The sequence below is a fragment of the Rhincodon typus genome, chromosome 11, assembly GCF_021869965.1.
Source record: "Rhincodon typus isolate 14 chromosome 11, sRhiTyp1.1, whole genome shotgun sequence".
Lineage (NCBI taxonomy): Eukaryota > Metazoa > Chordata > Chondrichthyes > Orectolobiformes > Rhincodontidae > Rhincodon > Rhincodon typus.
Genome location: NC_063342.1, coordinates 14,306,001 through 14,330,431, shown reverse-complemented (window position 1 = coordinate 14,330,431; position 24,431 = coordinate 14,306,001). Strand labels below are relative to the sequence as shown.

At 42.7% G+C, this 24,431-nt stretch overlaps 1 protein-coding gene across 1 annotated transcript in view; it reads right to left on the bottom strand.

Moving 5' to 3' along the window:
- The window catches only part of ripk4 (receptor-interacting serine-threonine kinase 4), a 57,572-nt gene extending 34,375 nt beyond the window's left edge, over positions 1-23,197 (bottom strand). The window contains exon 1 of the mRNA XM_020529038.2: positions 22,868-23,197. Within this exon, the coding sequence (XP_020384627.1) occupies positions 22,868-23,049 (182 nt within the window). The 5' untranslated portion in view covers positions 23,050-23,197. The remainder of the gene's footprint in view (positions 1-22,867) is intronic.
- Between the last annotated feature and the right edge of the window lie 1,234 nt (positions 23,198-24,431).

Sequence of the window (24,431 nt, the reverse complement as noted above, 5' to 3'; positions counted from 1 at the left end):
ACAATGACTTGCATTTATGTAAGTCATTGTTGGCAGCTATTGCTTCGGCTTGAAAAGCACACTTGACGGCAGCAAACCCTCCCATCAACCACCGATTCCACTTCTGTACTTATAAAAACATCTCCCCGTCACAAACAGCATTTAAATGTCGGCACTGGGCCAAAGGCACCATTTTGCCCACATGTAATTATTGCCATTAGCACAACAAGAGCGTTGCAGAAATCCTTGATGTAATTATGTCGAATTGGCTTTTGACCGCCGTGTGGCTGGTAATCAACGGCAGTCACGCACATCAGTTTACTAAGTAACAGCCACCCAGAGATGTACATGATATATACTTCCTGTTCCAACATGCCCAATCACACACTGTTCCCTCATTAAACTTTGACTAATGTTCCTCAACTCAACCTGCTCGAGTGGCCCCAGTTCATTTGCACACGGGAATTAACATTGTTAAAACTTAGATCCACTACGGCTCAATTAAGAAGCCACCTACGTAGAAGGGAAGCACTCAGCAGCAAGCATATGCCAAATTCTGAGGAGATTCTGAGGCACAGGGGTAGCTTCCCTACCTCTGAGCTGGAAGGTCCACTTTCAAGTCCCACCTGCCCCGGAGATGTGTCACAACATATCCAAACGGGTCGATTAAAATAAAACTACTATCCACCAAAATTCAAAGTAGTCTGGTTAATGAGCACCAACAGATTTTAAAAAAAGAAGGGAGTCTCGTGGCACAGTGATAGCATCCCTACATCTGGACCAGGAGGCCCAGGTTCAAGTCCCACTAGCTCCAGAGTCATGTTGCCAGGCAAGGATGTTGCCAGGATGTCTGCACTGACCAGATATCCTCAAATGACCTAGTCCTAGTTGCCAGCATTTGGTCCATATCCCTCTAAACCCTTCTATTCATATACCCATCCAGATGCCTTCTAAATGTTGTAATTGTACTAGCCTCCACCACTTCCTCTGGCAGTTCATTCTACACATGCACCACCCTCTGCATGTAAAAGTTACACCTCAGGTAACTGTTAAATCTTCTCCCTCTTAGCTTAAAACTTTACCCTCTAGTTTTGGGCTCCCTTACCCTGGAAAAAGACCTTGGCTGTTCATCCTATCCATGCCCCTCATGATCTTATAAATCTCTATCAGGTCACCCCTCAGCCTCTGACGCTTAAAGAAAAAACATCCCAGCCTATTCAGCCTCTCCCTATATTGTTCAACCCCTCGAACCCTGACAACACCCTTGTTAGTGTTTCAATTAAGCCACCCAAACTCCAACAGAAATGAACTTCACCTGTCCAACTTTTCCTCATTCTGGAACATCTCCATTCCTCTTAATCTCATCAAAAATTCTAGTCTTACCTGTTGATTTACTCTTAAGATTTGTACTCTATCCCTTCCTGTCTTCCAAACATCATGTCTTGTATCAATATCTTTCCCATTGACCTGGACTCAATGCTTTGAAATATTAACCTTCCTAAATGTGATCTCTTGCCTCCACTATTTAAGTTTAGTATCCTGTTCACTTCACTCGTTACGTGGCTTGCAAGAACACCTTCCTGAGCACAGTTTAGGTGGAGACTGTGCTGCATGGACAGTCCCTTTCCTTCCACAGCTGGTGTTAGTGCCCCACAAACCAGAACTCACTTCTCTCACCGCAGTCATTGAGCCAAGGATTCTTCAATCCGGCTCCTGATCGCCCCTTGCCACCCGGCCAAACTCCAGCCATACCCCACCCCGAAATCTGCACACAAGCGATTCAGAGAGGTGCAGAGTGCACGTATGTCATTGTAAACAGCCATTCTAAAGGAATCCCATTCTGTAGACCAGCAGCAGCTCATATTTCAATTTGTTACCATTCACGTTTTAAAGACATCTAATAATCTCCAAACTTCAAATAAAAATGAGAAATGGCTAGGTAAATTAATCAATAAATTTTAAAAGTGCCACTGGCAGGTTCGAGTTTTACCCAAGTGGATGTAGAACATTTGAAGAACTCTTAACCAAAAAGCAGTCAATTTTACCATGCAGCGATTGAGTTATATTAATGTAATCTAATCATTGTAATTAAACAGATCAGAGATGCTCAGGCATTACATGTACATGTTGTACAAGGGCAGAAATCAGTTGGCCAGTTCTTTCATCAGAGAGTAGAGGCTCTTTAGAAACAGCCAATTCATGTGGTGAGTGCTGAATTGCTTCCAAGGGGAGAGAAGTTTCTGTTTCTGGCAGACATCACTTTAAACATCAGTGGGAAGTCTCCTGTTATGTAAAGTAGGCCAGTGTGACTCCATGGGCTAGTCCTGATCAGGTAAGGGTCATTTTCCAATTTGACAGTTTCTAATTTGTCTGTCCCAAGTAATTATCTGGCTACAGACGGAGTGGGGAGTGTCAAGTCATACACGGAGTATTGCAATTACATAGGACAGTCTCTCACTATCAGCCATGTCCTTACATTTGTCAATAGAGAAGACAGCGCCAAGAGCAGTGTGCCCTTTTTGAAATACCTGCTAATTTGCTCATTTATTATTCTGAGACATGAAGAAAATATTCTACTGTCTTTTGCCAACTGCAAATGTAGCTGCCCCATGATTTTAAAATTTCTTTCCTGGAGTGTAAGTTTTTTCCAAAAGAGATTTCACTGCATTCAGTTTTGTCTTTTCACGTGCGAGGTTTCAACTATTTGTTCCATGGCAACAGAATGGCTGCTGAATAATCGTAAGGACACAGGTAGGTCTCACCCCATCAAGCTTGCTTCCCCTGTTCAATTATCTCCTGGCTGATAACCCATCCAGTTCACTAATGTCCTTTAGAGAAGGAAATTTGTCATCCTTTACTGGTCTGGTCTATATGTCACTGATAGAGATAGTAGGAACTGCCGATGCTGGAGAATCTGAGATAACAAGGTGTGGAGCTGGATGAACACAGCAGGCCAAGCAGCATCAGAGGAGCAGGAAAGCTGACGTTTCGGGTCGAGACCCTTCATACATCCATACTTCCCAGTTTTTCACCATTTAAAAGAAATCTTTCTGTTTTTCACAAGTGCATAATTTCAAAATGAACCACATTGTTCTACATCTGCCACGTACTTGCCCCGTCATTCAATTTTTCTAAATCAAAGGGAAGTTTTCAGGCATCCTCCTCACAAGCTGCAATCCTGCCCGAACTTGGGAACGTTTCGCTTGGTTTCCTCATCCTTGTCATTTAGTTTATTGTGAATAGTAACCAAGCACTGATGCTCGTGGTACACCACTTGTCACTGCCTGCCACTCAGAAAAAGACACATTTCTAAAGAAGGGTCCCAACCCAATAGGTCAGCTTTCCTGCTCCTCTGATGCTGCCTGGCCTGCTGTGTTCCTCCAGCTCCACACTGTGTTACATGTCACTGGTGGTTGATTAACTCATTTGGCTGGATTGCAATGTAGAAGTGATGCTAACAGCACAGGTTCAATTCCTGCACTGGCTGAGGTTACCATGAATGTCCCTACATTCTCAACATCTCTCCTTGTCTGATGGTGACCCTCCGGTTGAATCACCACCAGTTGTCTCTCTCTAATGAGAGAGCAGCCCTAACATCTGGTACATCTATGGAAGCTTTTATATGTCTGTCCAGACCTACAGCATTACGGTTGACTCTTAACTGCCCTCTGCAATAAATGCTGGCCTAGCCAGTGATATCCAAATCCCATAAAATGGTTGAAAAAACATAGCTTTAACATATCCGATAAAATACCCCTGCTGGAGGCAAACTCACATCGTGATGGCAACAGTGTGATCTAAACCAACACCATCAAAATGACTGGATGGTACTTGGGTTAATGAGAGCTGCATCTACCAAAATTACCCTGCTGGAGGCAAACTCACATCACCAGATATGCTACCCCTGGATTTATAGGCCGATAATCAAACTGTCAGTCACGTTACAAAAGCCCCTTTCACAGTCAACAAGTCCTGGAGTGGTACTTAAACCCAGAGCTTCTGGTTCAGTGATATGCACCACACTGCATCACCAAGACTTTCAAAAACAAAAAAAAAGTGGTTTAAAGAGTTAAAACAGAAATTACTGGAAAATCTCAGTAGGTCTGACAACATCTGTGGAGAGAAATCATTGTCAATATTTCAGGTACAGTGACTCTTCTTTAGAATTTGACCCGAACCGTTCACTCTGCTTTCTCTCCACAGATGCTGCCAGACTTGCTGAGCTTTTACAGCAATTTTTGAATCTGTTTCTGATTTCCAGCATCCACAGTTCTTTCAATTTGTTTTTTGAAAAGATTTAAAGACCTGAAAATATTTGGTTAAGTTGAGAAAACAGTTGAGAATGATTTAAGTGGCAGCAGCATGGGACACTATAGTTAGAGCCCCTCTGCTTGCCAGGCCCTTTATCCCATTTCCTTCTCTTTTCCCCTTTCCCTCCACGCCCCCACCAACCCCCGGATTTTGGAGGTGCGGAGGACCGGAGCAAGGCCTTGCACTTGGGGGTCTGCAGGCACGCCCCGTAAACCCCAGAACACCGCGAGCAATGTGCCCTGGAGCAGCACATGGGCTACAAGCCCGGAACAGCATGGAGAAGAGGAAGCTCCGCAACAGCACATGGGAAGAAGCCCCTGGAGTAGCATCCAGGGCTTGCTGCCTGGGCGAAGGCCGGTGTGAGGGGACAATCCTTACCTTAGAACATTGTAATGTTAACCCCTTCATATATTCCTATTTTAAACTTATTTTCAACAATGTTATTAAGCAACTACTTTTATCCCTCTGCTGCATCCAAGAATTGTACCGAGGTACTTGTACCTAAGATGTCACCATAAGAAGGCAGACATTGTAAAAAGTTTTTCATTATACTCCTACAATGACAGTTAAAGTATATTGTAGATGGGCATGTTCCTGAATTAGAAGGAAGTGAGTGACTGGAGGTTATCCCTCCGTTATACAGGCCAAATGGAGGAATGTCAATTTCAATCGGAGAATAAATCTGACATCGGTAAATCGGAAGTCAAGATTGACAGGCAAAACTGTGACTATTACCCATGGAATAACGGACAGTAGCAACATTGATAAGAATTTGACAAGTGGCTGGAACAGAATTGCATACGGACGTTTTTCAGGCTGGTATAAAATGGGATTCTCCACAGAATGCCTTCAGGACCCTGGCTTCCTTTAAATCCTTTTGAATGACTTAAGGTTATTTGTGCAGGGCACACTTTAGAAAATCTCAGAAAACTTGGAAGTAGCGAAATGTACAGGGGATAGTGATAGACTTCAAAAAGACATGAACGGGCAAATGGAATAGGTGGATACGTGGCAGATATAAAAAAAATTTCTACATTGAATTGTATTGATTCAGTGGACTAGCTGGGCAAGGAGTAGTTACCTGTCCCTAGCTGCTTGTGAAGGCAAACATGAGCTGCCTTTATGAAATGCCACAGTTTTTTATGCTGTGGATTGACCCACATTGCCCTTAGGGAAGAAATTCCACGGTTTTGACCCAGCCACAGTGAAGGAACAGCGATATATTTTTGAGTCAAGATGGTGTGTCTTGGAGGAGAACTTGTAGGTGATGGTGTTGCCCTGGATCTGCTACAGTTGTCCTTCTAGATAGAAGGGGTTATGTGTTTGGAAGGTGCTGTCTGAGGAGTTCTGGTGAGTTTCTGCAGTGCATCTTGTAGATTGTACACACTGCTGCTACTGAGCATCAGTGGTGAAGGGAGTGGATGCTTGTGGACGTGGTACCAATAAAGCAGTCAGCTTTGTGCTGGATGCTGTCAAGCTTCTTGAGTGTTGTTGGAGCTGCACCCATCCAGGCAAGAGAGAAGTCCATCACCAAATCCTGATTTGTGCCTTGTAGATGTCAGACAGGCTTTCGGGAGTCAGGTGTCAGTGATTTACTTGTTGAATACTTCCAAGCCTCTGATAAATAATTCATTTTGGCAGAAAGGGACAACATAAATAAACTGTGTGAGACTAAAATGCGATTCAGGACCCAAAATACCCATATATGTGCAAAAATCATGGAAGGTTGCAGGGCAGGTTGGGAAAGATTAATAATGCACACTTGCTTCACAAGTAGAACTATAGAGCAGAAAGCAAGAAAGTTATGGCGAACCTGTATAAAACGCTAATTTGACATTAGTTCAAGTGTATACAATTCTGGATGGTATAATTCAGAAAGGACGCAGTCAAGGTCTACAAGAATGCCTCCAAGGATGAGGGACTTCAGTTACCGGGACAGATTGGAGCAGTTTGAACAGTTCTACTTAGAGAAGTCAAGGTTGAAAGGATATTTGAAAGAAAAACAGATTTTAAAAGTATTCGTAACGTAGTTATAAAGAAACATTGGTGCAATTTTCGAGAACCTGAGAACACTGACTTACGACAAATGGCAAAAGAACCATTGGTAACAGAAGGAAAAAATGTTTTAAAAACAGCAAGTGGTTATGATCAGGAATGCACTGAGTGTGTGCTGGAACCTGGCTTTGAAAAAAGGGTTATCTGAAAAGAAAGAATGTGCAGGGCTACTGCAAAAAAATGATGGAATGATGCTGCACTTAGACAGCATGGACATGATGGACTGAATGGTCTTCTCCTATGCAGTAACCATTCTATGATTCTTCATTTATAAATTAATTAGTGAGGTGGATGGCCCTCTATTTTGTTATTTATCAATATTGAGCTTGATGTACTGCAGAGAGGAGTATTAAGGTAGGGGTGATACTGTGTCAGATTGATTTTAATGTAAACACACGGGGTTTGTCTGTTGGACAAATAAACCGTTATTTTAAATCTGTTCAACTCCTGTGAAGGGTCCTGACCCGAAACATTGACTTCTCCTGCTCCTCTGATGCCGCCTGACCTGCTGTGTTCCTCCAGCTTCACACTGTGTTGACCCAGATTGGATATAATAGTCCAGTTGGAATGTTTTAGTATAACTTCCTCTCTTTTGCACTCAATTTCTATAATTTTGATATATATCATGTAAACATTTTTTTGAAAATGGTTTTCACAACTTGTCCTGCCCCACTCAAATACTTGTGTGGCTATATCTTCAATTCTCTTTGTTCCCTCACACTTTTAAAATTGGTTTCCTGTTTATCATTTTCTTTTTAAAAAAAAAGGCCCCAATTAGACCTTTCTCAAACCTTCTAAACGCGAAGAAAAAAGCAATTTTTGTGAAACAATAGGATTTTGTCGACTACGACATCACTGACAAAGGTATGCAATTGCTGACGCCCCCCCACCCCCGAAACTGACACAGAACAGAGGGGTTTGCTGGGGCTTTTTCAGAGGCCAGTTGAGAGGCTACAGACTCCATTATATTACTATGAGGAAAGGTTAAAAAGACCTAGGATTGTTTTCACTGGAAAGACGGTGGCTGGGAGGAGACCTGATAGAGGTCTACAAAATTATCAGAAGCATAGGTAGGGTGGGTAGCCAGAGGCTTTTTCCCAGGGTTGAAGTTTCAATTACAAGGGAGCACAGGTTCAAAGTCAGAGGGGGAAAGTTTAAGGAGATGTGTGAGAGAAGTTTTTCACACAGAGGGTGGTAGCAGCCTGGAATGCACTGCCGGAAGGGGTGGTGGAAGCGAGCACATTGAAGACATTTAAGAGGCACCTAGATGGGTACATGAATAGAGGGATACAGATTGAAAAACGGCAGGTTTGTTTTTAAATTAATTAGGGCATGATGGTTGGCACAGGCTTGGAGGGCCGAAGGGCCTGTTCCTGTGCTGTACTTTTTCATTTGTCCATAACTGTTGGTCTGCAGTCCCATGTAGGCCGGACTAGGCAAGAATGGCTGACTTCCTTTCATAAAGGGTGTTAGCAAACCTGACGGGCTTTTATGACAATTGATAATAAAGAACAAGAATAGTACAGCACAGGAACAGGTCCTTTAGCCCAAGACTGCGCAGTCATAGGACGTCTTTCCAAACTAAAGGTATTTTGTCTTTACACAGCTCATATCCCTCTATTCCCTGCCTATTCATATATCTGTCCAGATGCCTCTGAAACATTACAATTGAATCCACCTCCAACTCCTATGGCGGGGCATTCCAAGCACTTATTACACTGTGTAGAAAACCTGCCTCTCACTTCCATTAAACTTACCCCCTTTTAAACCTACGTCCTTTAGTAATTGGCCTCTCTACCCTGGAAAAAAAAGACTTGATTATCCATTCTATCCATACTTTTCTTAAGTTTGTAAACCTCTCCCAGGTCGTCCCTCATTCTTTGACGTTCAAGTGATTAAAAATAAAATGATGATGCTTTAATTGTCACTATTACAGAAGCAGGAACTATATTCCAGATAAATTTAAATTCCAGCAGGCGTTATGGTGGGATTTGAACCCACATCTTCACAGCATTGGGTCAGGCCTGCGGATCAATAGTTCAAATCATGCACTGTCCAGTACCACTAAGAAAAGCAATAAGACTGCCATCATCTGATGTGTGACAATTTGCAAAACTCAGGAAAGCTACCAATTTCAAAAATAGCTCAATGACCTACAAAATAAATCTAAAGGAACTCAAAACAATGCCTAGAACCCCTTAGTATCTCCACCATTTCCTCTAGATGTGTTTAAAACTGCCCCTGATGAACAAATGTTTAGTCACCTTTCCAAAATCTCTACTTTAGATCCAATGTTTATTCTGTCATTATTGCAACTTGCCTGTGGGTGTTTTTTTCAAAATATCTTTATATTACAGGAATAGACAGCGAATGCAGCCCTAACCAGCTACACCCACACCCTATGAATGAATAAAACAAATACCCATATGTTTGTTCTGTCTGATTAAGCAACACTAATTTTTAAAATTCCAACTCTTGTTCACAAATCCCTCTGAGGCTGTGCCTGTCCCCATCTCTGTGACCTCCTCAAACTCTGCAAGCCATCAGGATCTCTCAGCTGGCCCAATGAGGTTCATTTGAGCATCCCTGAGAAATGCATCAAGCATTTATTGGATACTATCTCCAACTTTGTGCTTTGAAGAATTAACACCCAGAACATAGGTTAAATTCCAGCCTCGAGTGCACATTCTCCCCGCGTCTGTGTGGGTTGCCTCTGGGCTCAATGGTTTCCTCTCACAGTCCAAAGATGTGCAGGTTAGGTGGATTGGCCATGATAAATTGCCCATAGTGTGCAGGGATGTGCAGTCTAGGTGGATTAGCCACGATTAATTTTTAAAATTCTGATTTTGTTTTAAGTGTTGCTTAATCAGGCAGAACTAACATCTGAGTATTTGTTTTATTCATTCATAGGATGTGGGTGTAGCTGGTAAGAGCTGCATTCATTGTCCGTTCCTGTAATATATACATACTTTATAAATAAAATACCATAGGCAAGTCACAATAATAACAGAATAAACATTGGATCTAAAGTAGAGATTTTGGAAAGACTTACGGGGATTGGGGGACTGTAGTGATGGTTCTGGATGGAATGCTCTTTGAAGGGTTGGTACAGACTCAATGGGCCAAATGGCTTCCTTCTGCATTGTAGGGATCCTATGATTCTAAGAATTAGCATCGCACTAACAGAACATCAAGAGATCAGGGATTAGAAACAATTGCAAAATAAACTTGGATTAACTTTACAATGTTTGATTCAAGAGGTATAGGATTGGTGGGTGTGGAGGGGATTGGTTGCCAATCTGAAATATTTTTCTCTTCCCAGATGCTGCCTGATCTGTTGAGTGTTTGCAGAATTCTCAATTTTTGTTTCAGATTCACAGCATTATGTGTCAGCACCGATGACGTGAAGAATGCCATGAGTCACTGCTCAGATAATTTAGGGTAAAACAAAAACAAAGAATATAGGGAGGATGTTGTTAAATTCGAGAGGGCGCAGGAAAAATATTTACAAGCATGTTGCCAGGACTGTATGGTTTGAGTTATAGGGAGAGGATTAATAGGTTGTGACTTTCTTCACCCTGGAGCGTCAGAGGCTGAGGGGTGACCTTATATAGGTTTATAAGATCATAAGGGATACGGATAGAGTGAATAGCCAAGGTCTTTTTCCCAGGGTAGGGGAGTCCAAAAGTAGAGGGCATAGGTTTAATGTGAGAGTGGAAAGGTTTAAAAGGACCCGAGGAGTTACTTTTTCATGCAGAGGGTGGTGCCTGAATGGAGCTGCCAGAGGAAGAGGTGGAGGTGTGTACAATTACAACATTTTAAAGGCATCTGGATGGGTACATGAATAGAAAGGTTTTAGGTGGGCCAAATGGGACTAGATCAGATTGGAATATCTGGTTGGCATGGACAAGTTGGATTGAAGGATCCATTTTGTGCTGTATGACTCTAACTCCAGAACTATAGATGCTGGAAATCTGAAACAAAATCAACAGTTACTCAAGAAACTCAGCAGGTCTGGCAGCAGGTCTGTGGAGAGAAAGCAGAGTTAACGTTTTGGGTCCGTTCTGAAGAAGGTTCACTGAAGTTGAAACATTAACTCTGCATTCTTTCCTGGATCCTGCCAGACCCTCTGAGATAACTGAGGGGAACTGACATGACTACAGGCAGAATCATCACCCATCTCCAGCAGCCAATAGGTCATTGCCAGTGTGCGTGCCAATTTAACTTCTCCACATTGCTGAGCTCAGTAACCCCACCTAGACAGAGCATCATCTCCCCTTAGACTGCCAAGTCTATTTTGTCTAACAGTCTAATAGCTAAATGCACTGCCCAGCAAAGATAAAGGCAATTATTCAGTAGTTTTCTGAGTTCGGGGAGACCACATACAATACACCCCGAGACCTGCTAACACGACAATGTCACACTACACCATTATTTGTTCACAAAGTGTGGGCATCAATAACCATCCCCAGTTAGTGGTGATGAACCACATTCTTGACTTAAACTATTTCAGAGTACAGTAACAAATGAACCTGTATTCACATACACATCAGACAGGGGGTGCTCAGCAGATTCCCTTGCTTAAAAAGCACATTAGGTGAACCAGATGGGTTCAGTAGACTTATTACAAATGTTAGATTTTATTTCTGGATCTAGCATAATTGATCAAATGTAATTTCCTCAGCAGCTGTCATGAGATTTGAAACCGGATTATTAGTCCAATAACACAACCAGATCACAAAGTTTATAATGTTATGAAAAGAACATGATGTTGAAAGTTAATGATGAACCATTAAGCAAATTTTATCCATTCTGCTGACAAAATTGCAGACCGAGACTAAGCTTAACAACTGAAATTTAACCTCTGAGTGAAATGTCATTTGAATACTTGTACACAAGTTAAGCTCATGAGTTGCTTGTACTTGAATTGAATGTCTTGGATTTCGTTTCAGACATCTGACAAGGCGTGGTGAGTACAACTTTACCCTCCAAACAGGTGGAAATTTGGGCAAAATAGGAAGTTAAAATTTCGTTTTGGAACAGGATCAACAACAATCCACATCTAGGTTATACTGGGAGCAAATCTTTATTTGGGAACCATATAAATCAAAAGAAGCTGGTCTATTTTCCATGACAGATTTTACAAGGAACAGAAAATAAATTCTGTTCCATTAAAAAGAACAGGAAGAGTTTGCATTAAATTGTTTTTCACACCCTCCTGATATCCAAAACACTTTATACCCAAAACACTTTTTGAAGAATTGTGTGTCTTTTGCTTTATAACAGTTACAGCCAATTTGCACATAGCAAGCTCCCTCGAATAATATGATTAATGACCAGCTAATCTGTTTTAATCTGTTGATTATCTCTGCAATTTCCCTCAGCAAAGATGATCCAGACTCATTCATTTCTTTGTTACTAACCCCTTCTTACCTGGTCTCCCACATTCTATCCTCCATAAACCGTATGTTAACCAAGATTGTGTTGTCCTTGTCTTAACTCCCAACAAGTCCAGTTTCCCTATCATCCCTCTGCTCTGACCTGTGGTTGCTCCTGGTCAAGCAGGATCTTGATTTAAAATTCTCAACTCTCTCTCCAAACCCTTCCATTACCTCACCTTTTCCTGTCTCTGTAGTTCTCCCAGCCTACAACCCTCTAAATCTCTCCACTTCTCTCTGGCCCCTTGTACATCTCTAGTTTTAATTCTTCACCACTGGCGACCGTGCCTTCTGTTGCCTAGGCCACAAGAACTGGAATTCCTTCCCTAAACGTGTCCATTTCTTTACCTTTACTGTTCTTCTTGAAGATACATTGGAAAACCCACCACTTTGCCCAAGCTCTTATTGTGTACAGTTCTAGTTGCCGCACTGCCTGAAGGATGTGGAGGTTTTGGTGAGGGTATAAGAAAATGTTTACAAGGCTGTTCCCTTGTTTGGACATTATTAGCCCAGAGGAGAGATTGCATAAATTTGGTATGTTTTCACTGGAACAGCAGAGGCTTAGGGGCAACTCGATAGAAAGTTTACAAAATTATGAGAGGCATGGGTAGAATGGATAGACAGAGCTCTTTCCCCATGGTAGAAATGTCAATTACTAAGTGACATAGGTTTAAGATAAAAGTTTAAAGTAAATGTGAGAGGCAAGGCTTTTTTTAAAAAACATAGAATGATAAGTGCCTGGAATGCGCTGGCAGAGGAGGTGGCGGAGGCAGATCCAACCGCAACATTTGAGAGGCATCTTGACAGACATGAAAAGAGGGATACAAAGGTTTTCAGTTTGGAAAGGCATCATGTGTTTAGCACAGTTTTGGTGGCCAAAGGACCTTTTCTTTCCTCATATACTCATTCACAGGATGAGGGCGTTGCTGGCTAGGCAGCATTTATTGCCCAGCCCTAATTGCCCAGAGGGCAGTTAAGAGTCAACCACGTTGCTGTGGGCCTGGAGTCATATGTAGGCAGTTTATTTCTCTCAAGGATATTAGTCAACCAGATGGGCTTTTCCAACAATGGATTCACAGCCATCATTAGACTCTTAATATTGAATTCAAATTCCACCATCTGCCATGGTGGAATTTAAACCCGGGTGCCCAGAACTTTATCTGCGTCTCTGGATCATCAGCGACAATGTCACTAAGCCATCTGCTCTCATGCTGTACTGTTCTTTGTTCTTAGCATCTGATCTAATGTTACCTTAGATATATCAGTGCAATACTTTTATGCTTCTTTTAAAAACTCACTTGTGAAATGCCCGAGGATGACTCATCACATTAGAGATGCTATATCAGTTGCTATTGTTGAAGTACTGCCAGCCTCACCAGCACTATTGTGTTTCGTCTCATGAAATTTCCTAATTTAGCTTTGCAAAGCCTTGGCAAATATAGTTGTGCAGCACTTGTTTAGTATGTTAGCCAAATCCCCAGACTTCAACAGATCGTCTGATGCGCATGACAATTAAACCCTCAAACATGCCATTACAAACCTTACCCTGGAGACAACCATCCTGGTGTCTGTCTAACATGCAGAGTAAGGAGATATTAGCACAACTGACCAAAAGTTTGATCAAGTTTTAAGAAATTTCTTCAATAAAGGAGAGAGAGAGAAAGAGAGGTTTCAAAAGAAAGATTTTCAGAGCGCAGGACCTTGGTACCTGATGGTTGAGCCATGGATATCGCAACAATGGAAATGAAGGCCAAATGTTAAAGTGCCAAGTTTCACTAAAGCTGAGAAGTTCATGAGGAATTTCCTTTGGCGCCTTCATTCTTTCGTTGCTTCTTGATCTGGTTTTTCAACCCCTCCTCCTCCTCCTCCTCCCTATCTCTGTAATCCCCTCCAACCCTGTAACTGCCTGAGGCCTCTGCATTGTCCAACTCCAACTCCATGAGCATCCCAGTTTTCACCTCACCCTGTTGACAGGCATACCATCCACTGCCTATATGCTGTTATACAAGATAATGACTCTGAAAGAGTTAATGGTGGGGACTGCATTAGGATCCACCCAATCTGATGACATCACACAGTGCTGTGTGGAGAAGATAGGATCTCAACTCAAGATTGGGTCAGACATTTCATCTCTGCCTCCTGATAACCTTTATCATTATGATTAACTTGCCTAAGTAACTTGCTGTCATGCAATAAACTATTTCTGAAGAAAGGTCCCAATCCGAAACATCAAGTTTCCTGCTCCTCTGATGCTGCCTGGCCTGCTGTGTTCCTCCAGCTCCACACTATTATCTCTGACTCTAGCATCGACAGTTCTTACTATCTCTTATTGATAGGACAAGTCTGTTTTTCGGCTACCATTCACAATCAGTCCATTCTCTGTCACTGTTCTGAAGAAGGATCACTCCGCTTTCTCTCCACACATGCTGCCAGGCCTGCTGAGTTTCTGCAGCAATTTCTGCTCGTCTCTATCACCATTAACAAAACACAGCCCTTAGACAGTGTAAAGAAAATGAGAATTGTGCCCCACCAGGGGATGTCAAACCTTTTCTCGGCTTTAAAAAAAGTAGGAAAGAGGATTGGAGGCTGCACTCTATCCCAAACATTACCTGGTTGTGGTTGGTTCAACAAACACACGTGTCCCACCCTGAAATTCTCTCCCTAAATCTCAAAATCACAAGGTTCCAGGTTCAATTTCCATCCCAGGGTTGAATATAAAAGTGAAGGCTGGTGCAGCAGAGCAGTACTGAGTTCCACAGTGACAGATATTTCAGATGACTTGTTAAATCAAAAGCCTCTGGCTACTTGGGTGGGACGTAAATATATCCAGTGTTACTATTTTAAAACAAGAGCAGGGGACTTCACCCTTATCTTTTTCTCAACAGTCAACATCATAACAGCCTTATCACATTGCAGTCTGTGTTTGCAGTGAGCAAAACAGTTTACTGCATTCCCTACATTACAATCGTGACTACACTTCAAAAACCTCCAATTGTAAAGTAGTTTGAGATATCACTGATGATGAAAGGTATTATGGAAATGCAAATTTGTCTTTGTTTTCTTTTCACAAGCTTTAGTACAACCAGTGAACTATTTTGAAAGTGTAGTCACTGCTCTAAATACAGAAAACAGTTGCCAATCTATGCACAGCAAGGACTTACAAACAGCAGTGTGATAATGGCCAGATAAGCTCTTGTGAGAATTTTAATGTGAGAACAGCTCAGTTTTCAGATTTCTTTCTGAATGCAGCAAAGGTTCTGCAAACTGAACCAAAGTGATGCCTATTTTAGATCTGTCTTGATTCAGAAATATACATGGAATTACACTACCCAATCTATTTATGCACATTGAAACAACGTACAGTCCTGCATTGCCATTGATCCTGAAGTTTCACCTCATAGATCTGCAAGGAATTTTAAAGACATCAACCCTTTCAATTTAACTAGCACTTCTTTTATTTAAAAAAATTAAATCTTTCTTCTCCTACATCGGTGAAAGAAATAGCCAAGTTGTACATTAACCCACTGATCTTAAAATAGCCCAGCTCTGTTGTGCTCGTGGGTACTGTTTAAAAGTAGAGTCGACAATAAAGTAGTGATTAGCAGAATGAAGTGACTGTAAATGCAACTGTCCTCGTGACCAGCTGGACACTGTGGCCCTGAAAATGCTGCACTCAGTGATGACCCACCCAGTCAAACAAAACTAAAGGCTGACCACACATTTTATTTGCATTTCTTCAACAGTCATGCAACAGATTGTTGGGAAAAGATACAACTCATTCACTAATAACCTTTACGGTTGAAAACTTGTAGACATTGTCATCAGAGGCCAAACAATGGTGGCTCAGTGGTTAGCCCTGCTGCGTCCCAGTGCCAGGGACCCGGGTTCAACTCCACCCGCGGGCGACCGTCTGTATGGAGTTTGCACATTCTCCCTGTGTCTGTGTGGGTTTCTTCCGGGTGCTCCGGTTTCCTCCCACAGTCCAAAGATGTGCAGGCTAGGTGGATTGGCCATGCTAAATTGCCCATAGTGTCCAGGGATATGTAGATTATAAGGGATGGGTCTGAGTGGGATGTCTGAGGGTCGGTGTGGACTTGTTGGGCCGAAGGGCCTGTTTCCACACTGTAGGGATTCTATGATCTATGAATGACTGGCCAAAGATGAATAAACTCAATCTAAGAGTCAAGGTTGAGTCCAATGCAACTTCACACATTGATACCATCACCAAACACGCAATATTTTGAGTCATATCAAAAGTTAAACAAACTCTGTTTCTCTCTCCACAGATGCTGCCAGACCTGCTGAATTTCTCCAGCATTCTCTGTGTTTGTTTCAGATTTCCACCACACCTTTTTGCCTTTATTCAATGATTTTAAAGGCTATCCTTAAAGAGAACATTAAAAGGAAAACTCAACCTCAGTGTTTTATCATCTCATTCATGGAATGTGTGCATCACTGACTAGGCCAGCATTTATTTGTTCATCCCTAATTGCCCAGGGAACAGCCCCTGTGGAATGTTGACAGTGAGAAGGGTTGAGAAAACATGTTTGGGTATCCTGTTGGAAATAGCAGGGTATAACCCTTTGGATATGGAGACTAGAGGGTGGAAAGTAAAGTCTTTGGTTGTGGAAAAACAAGGACATGTCAGAGGCACCTCAGTAGAAGGTGGCATTGTCCAAGCGGATGTGATGGAATTGGACAGATTCAAAGTTCAGAATGGAGTCCTTTCAGGGAGCAGGGTGTGAGGAGGTACAGTCAAGTCAGCAGGTTTTTACTAGGTATTGGTGAACAGCCTATCCCAGAAATGGGAATGGTGAAGGCAAGGTGTGAAAGGGAATGGAAGAGTCAAATATGGATCAGGTGAAGGTGAGAGAAGAATGGAAATGGAATGCAGAACATTAATTTTTCCAATTCTGGATGAGAGCAGGAAGCCACAGCGAAGCCATTATCCATGTATTGGAGACAGAATTACACAATATAGGAGCAGAATTCGGCCATTTGGCCCATCAAGTCTGCTCTACCATTTGATCATGGCTGACATACTTCATAACTCCATTCTCCAGCCTTTTCCCTGGAATTCTTGATGCCCTTACTAATCAAGAACCTATCTATCTCTGTCTTATATATACTTAATGACTTGGCCTTCACAGCCTTCTGTGGCAATGGGTTCCATATATTAAACTCTGGCTGAAGAAATTCCTCCTCATCTCAGTTCTAAAAAGGTCATCCTTTCATTCTGAGCCTGTACCCTTAGGCCCTAATCTCTCCCACTAGTGGAAACATCTTCTCCAAGTCCACTCTATCCAGGCCTCTCAGTATTCTGTAAGTTTCAATCAATCAGATTCCCCCCCTCCTCCTTCTAAACTCCATCAAGTATAGACTCAGAGTCCTCAACCGCTCCTTGTCTGACAAGCTCTTCACTCCCAGGATCATTCTTGTAAACCACACACTTGTAAACCACCTCCGGGCCCTCTTCAATGCCAGTACATCCTTCCTTAGATATACAGCCCAACACTGCTCACAATACTCCAAATACAGTCTGACCAGAGCCTTATACAGCCTCATCAGTACATCTCTGGTCTTGTGTTCAAGTCTTCTTAAAATGAATGCCAACTTCGCATTTGCCTTCTTAATTGCCAACTAAACCTGTATGTTAACCTTGAGAAAATTCTGAACTGAAACTCCTAAAAATTGCTAGAAAATCTCAACAGGTCAGACAGTATCTATGGAGGGAAAGCAGTGTTAATGTTTTGGGTCCAGTGACCTTCCTTCAGGACATTCTGAAGGATGCTGAGGGGTGATCTTATAGATGTTTATAAAATCATTAAGGGCATAGATAGCAAAGGTCTTTACCCTAGGGTGGGGGAGTTCAAAACTAGGGGGCATATTTTTAAGGTGAGAGGAGAAAGATTTAACAGGGATCTGAGGTGCATCATTTTCACACAGAGGGTGGTTTGTATGTGGAATGAACTGCCAGAGGAAGTGGTAGATGCAGGTACAGTTACAATGTTTAAAAAAATATTTGGATAGGTTTATGAATAGGAAAGGTTTAGATGGATATGGTGCCAAACACAGGTAAGTGGGACTAGTTTCGTTGGGAAACTCAGTCCACGTGGACGAGTTGGACGGAAGGGTCTGTTTCCATGCTGCATAACCCTATAACTGTTTACTCTGTTTACATAGATGCTGTCAGATCTGTTGATATTTTCCAGCAATTTTGGTTTTTGTTCCTGATTTCCAACATCCACAGTTCTTTTTCCATATACCCCACGATAAGACAAGCATAACTGGGACCCAGGCAGGCACCCATAACTACACCTTCGACATGGAGAAAGTGAAACAAGTTAAGAGAAGAAGAAGTTGTTTAAATCGAGAGTGAGCTCAGCTAGGTGAAGGAGGGTGGTTCTGAGGAGGGGGTCACTTGACCCGAAACGTTAACTCTGATTTCTCTCCACATGCTACCAGACCTGCTGAGCTTTTCCAGAAAATTTTGCTTTTGTTGTTGAGGGTTGGGTGGTGGTAGGACAGGGACGGCTCAGGACTTCTTTCAAGGCAGAAGCAGAGAGCCTTCAGATCATCCTGATGTGGGATGGACATGGAGAGGATTGCATGTTCATGGTGAAGAGGAGGATACTGTGGGATTTGACGGTAAGCATCAGAAGAATCAAGAATGTCAGTTGGAACAGACAATGGACTAGGGGTGGGGGTAAAAGAAAAATCAAGTTAAGATAGCAAGACATAAGCTCAGTGGAGCAGGAATAGGCTGAAACAATGAGTCTGCCAGGGCAGTCCTGTTTGTGGAGTTTGGGAGAGAGGTAGATGCAGGCTATGTGGGGTTGGGGTCTATGAGGTGGAAGTAGTGGACGGAAGATCTCCAGAGGAGATGAGGTCAGTGACAGTGCTGGAAACTAGACTAATATTCAGTGGTGGAGTCACGATCCAGGGTAAGTTAGCTCAGTTGGCTGGACAGCTGGTTTACAACACAGTGATATCAACAGTATGGGTTTAATTCCTTCATCAACTGAGGATGCCATAAAGGACTCTCTTTCTCAACCTCATCCCTCACCTGAGGCGTGGTGACCCTCAGATTAAACTGCCATCATTTGTCTCTCCCTCTCTCTAATGAGAGAAGCAGCCCAATGGTCTGGTAGGAATATAATGACTTTACATGATCAACTGAGAGAGGAGTGAGTATCTGAAGGCTGGAGTTTGACCTCTGCCAGGTAGAGGGTAGCATGCTAGACGACAACTTCATTGCCCTCACAGCTAGGTTCGATAACAAGGTCAGGGTTGGAGCAACAAGGTCAGGGTTGGAGCAACAAGTCCAGAGGGAGACAGATTGGACTGGGAGAAGGGAGCAGAGAATGTTAGCCTTGCATTCTGGGTAACTAGGCCCGTAACATTACCACAAAAGCACTGCCTCTCCCTAACTCAGCCTGAGTTGAGTTTGAATGCCGAACTGGAAGGCAAGTATTAATGCTACTTCTTTTGAAGGACATTTCTGCTCAGCCAATACTAGATGTCACACAAACAAACAAACAGACAAACATAGCAACTCCCAGATGGAGGGAGGTGGCAGTGAGATCACATCACCACAGACTTGGAACCTGTTGCTATTTTCAGGTGATGCTAAGGGATAGTAAATAAACAAGAAATAGGAAAGAGCTCAAGATATATCCTTCAGGGACTCCAAATGGAATGATGTGGGAACAGGGGTGCAAATATTTCTCTGCCTTTGATTGCACAGGGGACAATAGAACCAAGTGAGTGCATTCCCTCCTGGTTGCTGAGTCATGGAGAGCGGTAGTCAACTGGACTAAAGACTGCAGACAGGTCAAGAAGGGTGAGATGGACATGTGATAACAAGATGTAGAGCTGGATGAACACAGCAGGCCAAGCAGCATCAGAAGAGCAGGAAAGCTGACGTTTCCGGCCTAGACCTTTCTTCAGAAATGGGTCAAAAATGCAATTCATTCTTTCTTTTAAATCTCTCTAACCTCTTCATTTTTATTGTGACAAAGGTAAACATGCGCTTCTCACCCTTCTTGACCTGTCTGCAGTCTTTAGTCCAGTTGACCACAGCTCTCCATGGCTCAGCAACCAGGAGGGAATGCACTCACTTGCTCCACAAAAATCTAACACTTTGACCTGTTGCATTTCTTTTCTTCAGCGTGGACTCGGACTCGTGGCCTCCAGGTGAAACCCAGTGCAATCTGGGTTCAAAGGACTGTCATTCTAAAGAATAACATTTCTGAAGAAGGGTCCAGACCCGAAATGTCAGCTTTCCTGCTCCTCTGATGCTGCTTGGCCTGTTGTGTTCATCCTGCTCTACACTTGTTATCTCTGTTATTCTGAACTCTTATTTCTCTTATTTTACTAATTCATCACTGGACCTATTTCTTTACTTTTCAAATTTTTTTCCCCAAAGAATTTCTACTTAAGAATCAGTACCTTGGTACCTAAGATAGCGCCGTAAGTGGTGGCTTGTAAAAACTTTTCACTGTATTCGTGTGAGTTCATGTGACAATAAAGCTAATTCTAAATCTCCTTATGTGGCTCAAATTGCCAAATTTTGTTTAACAATGCCCTTGTTAATCACCTCTGGATATAGTTTGCCCATGCTATACAAATTCTAATTGTTGATGATTGCCTACCATTCTCACCAATCCAGAGAGTAGGAGGGTGGTAAATGGAGCCTGGGGCAGTAAAGGCCTCTCCATTTCACTGCTAAATCTCTGCCAGCATTCCCATGACATTACAAGGTGTAGAGCTGGATAATTACAGCAGGCCAAGCAGCATCAGAGGAGCAGGAGTAGCCTTCCTGCTCCTCCTGCTCCTCTGATGCTGTTTGGCCTGCTGTGTTCATCCAGCTCTACACCTTGTTATCTCAGATTCTCCAGCATCAGCAGTTCCTACTATTCCCGTGACATTAGATGTGATTCACATTCATGCCAGATAGAATCTAGTAACGGATTAATTTATACATAACAACAAGTTAAAAATTAACTGAGAAAAAAAAAAAAAACGACCAGTCTGGTTGAAGCAAACACTTATTTATGGAATTTCTTGTTCAACATCATCCTGTAACATGACCCTCATGCTGTAATGCTCAAACTAAAGAGAATACACAAAACAGAAGAACAATACACAGCCAGAAAAACAAACTGACAGAGAAAGAGATAAATGGAACAAAAAAAACTGAAGGGTCAGTTTTTGAAGAACTCTCTCTCTCTCTCTCTCTCTCTCTCTCCCCACTCCCAACCCCACACAACTCAAACTTAAAGGCCTGACACAATACAGGTAAAAGCCTGCATTTATGTAGCACCCTGAGTACATCCCAAGTCACTTCACAGAATCCGATAAAGGTCAACACCCAGAAGACATTCGGGCAGCTGACCAATTGTTTGATGAAGTTAGGTGTGAGGAAGTTAAAGAGCTGGAGAAACTCAGCAGGCCTGTCAGCATCTGTGCAGAGAGAAACAGAGTTTCGAACTGCATTCTGGAGAAGTCATAACAGACTCAAAATGTTAATTTGTTTTCTCTCTCCACAGATGCTACCAGATCTGTTGAGTTGTCAGCATGTCCTGTTTTTATTTCAAGGGTCCAGAACTCACAATACTACACTTTTATTTACTGTCTCAGGGAGAGTCCTGGGCGAGGCAGTAGTGTGAGATGTTAGAAAGGGAATGTCAGTTTTTAGGGTTATGTTTGAATGCATGGCTGCCAGTGATGTAGACAATAAAATCCCAGGGGGGTGGGAGACAGTCAGCATGTCATATTCCGTGACTCCAGTCATGAATACATGCATTGCCTTGGGTCAGGACATGATTAGGCTTGTCTGTCTCTACAGTTCTGATTGACAATCCTAACTTACATGTAATGATTACCAACTGGGCCAGATAAAATTATATCTGAAAAGAAAACCAACACTTTGCAGAAAGGAGAGCTAATTAACCAGGGGGATATACTTGCAGATATTGGATCAATCATCTTAGTACACAGAAAGATATAAGTGGCGCAGATCAGAGGAAGATGGAATTTAACTCTGATAAGTTTGAGCTGATGCAGTTTGGAAGAAATAACAAGAAAGGGGAGTACTCAATGAATGGCAGGACACTAGGGAGCTCAGACAAACAGGGATCTTGGGGTGTTTGTCAACGGAAGGTGGCAGGACAGGTTAATAGGGTGGTTAAGAAGGAATATGGATGTTTGCCTTTATGAGCTGAGGCATAAGTTATAAGAGCAGCCAGGTTATGTCGGAGCTGTACAGAACTTTGGTTAGGTCACAGCTGGAGTATTGTTTACAGTTCTGGCCACCATACCATAGGGAGGATGTGACTGCACTGGAGATTCACCAGGACACAGCTATGAAGAGAGGCTGGATAAGCTTGGGTTGTTTTCTTTGGAACAGGGAACGTTGAAGGGGGAACCTGATACAGGGTGTATAACATTACAAGGGGCACAGACAGCATGAGTAGAACGCAGCTGTTCCCCTTAATCAAAGGGTAGGGAGCAAGAGGGTGCACTTTTAAAAACTGAAAAGCAGGAGGTTTAGAGGAGATTGGAGGAAAACATTCTTTCACCCAGAGAGTGGTGAGGGTCTGAAATTCAGTGCCTGGGAGAGTAGTGGGGGTTGGTAACCCCACATCCTTGAATAAGTATTTGAACAAGCACTTAAAACTGTCACAACGTTTAAGCCTATGGGCCTACTGCGGGAAGGTGAGACTGGTGTAGACTCAATGGGCTGAAGGGCCACTTCTGTGCTGTATGATTCTGTGATTGTATCATCACAAGAATTATTCTTGTGAGGAAACAATCATCCACAGCTTAAATCCAATATGTCGCACACACAGAGCAGGGGAAATAGGACCAGCAATAAAATAAAACAGAGAATAGGAGGGTTAAACTGAAAGTTAGCACTCCCCATGCAGTACACAGGCAACATTCTCACAGGTTGCTGCAAGAACAGTTGATAACTATTTCAATTTTGAAGAGCACATTATCGAAGCCGCATTCAACAAACAGCACACACCAACAACAGGAATGTTCAAAATTTCAATATAAGACCCAAGTCAGCAACTTACTTCTCATCTACATGGAGACTTGGAGGACATTTGATGGCCAGCCATGTTTTCCAGTTAACGTGACGAATCTTGTAAACCTGTCCAAATCCACCAGATCCAATCTTTTCCCAGCTCATAAACTCATCTGAATCAAAAGTCTTTAGCAGTCCCATTCTCCAGGAGGACTTCTCCTGTTCCTCCATCTTTTAAAGATTTCTTCCCACCTCAAAACAAACTTTCTCTACTGCTCCCTTCTAACTTGTCGCCTGTATATATCTCCCTTTGTTCCTGTGCTCAGTAATAGCTGCTAATGGTCAGGTGCTCAAGGTGTGTTCATTAACTCAGCACTAACATCACTTCCTGTTGCAGCAATGAGGTGAGCCACCCTTTCGGAATTTGTAGGCCTCTCTGAGCCATTAACCCATCCCCCTCCAAGCTCCCAGCAACTCACTCAGCTCAACACAAGCACATTTATCAGTCTTCCTACTGACATCAAAGCTGCGCTTCTACCTGCAGATTATATCCCCTGAAAATAAAAGAGAACTGAAAACCCAAGGGGTAACCAAAGTCACCGGAGGTCAAGTGACTATGTACATCCTGCACCCCCCCTCCCCACCAACCAATTCACTGTACCCACCTTCCAACAATCCCATGCACCTGACACAGCAAAGGGAGTGGGGAAGGACTCCCCTGTGAGTTCCTTATCCTAAAATTCACGATTAAAATGTCAATCCAGTGCTAAAACAGGTAACAGTCAGCAGAGAAGGCAATAATGGTTCTGTGCAGCAAAACAACCCAGGGATAATCCCACCTGGACAATCCCTGTTATCAGCAGGCCCCATGATAGGGCGTCTCAGTGTAAGATAGTCAAGAATAAATCTAAGTGGAATTAGGGAGACACATCTTTGCCCAGACATTGCCAGTTATAAGAGTTAGGACATTTTAAAGGGAGGATAGATAAGTACATGAGGAATGAAGCTAATAGTACGCTGCTGTAATTGTTGAAGCAATGATAGATAATGAGGTTTCCGCAGGACATAAAACTCTAGACTGACCAGGCTGAATGCCCTGCTCTGTAATTCCATTTAATTTCACGGATTCTTTTTATAGAATCTAACCTCAGTACCAGGTGTATTGACTGTAATGAGGTTAGCCAAGTGGACCTCATAGATTATGAGTTCCCTGATTGGGGCTGTTAACTTGGTCCAATCAGGGAGCCCTGGCTGAGAGATATTAGCAGGAGTATCAGACATCCTGTTCACTGTGAGAGCTGGCTTTGAGGGAGCTGAATCAGTTACAAGGACTCTCCACATGTAAGTAAGGGGCGACTTGGTGACAAGATACCAGCCTCTGTGGAGTTATTTCATGAAGGAGCTTATTTTAATTCATTAATGGGATGTGGGCCTCACTAGCTATTGCAGCATTTATTCCCCATCTCTAATTGAGACAATGATATTGAATTGCCTTCTTGAACTGCTCCAATCCATGGGGAGGAAAGGAAATATCTGCACCCTCAGTGCTGTTAGGAACGGAGTTCCAGGATTTTGACTCAGCTACACTGGAGGAATGGCAATATAGTTTCACT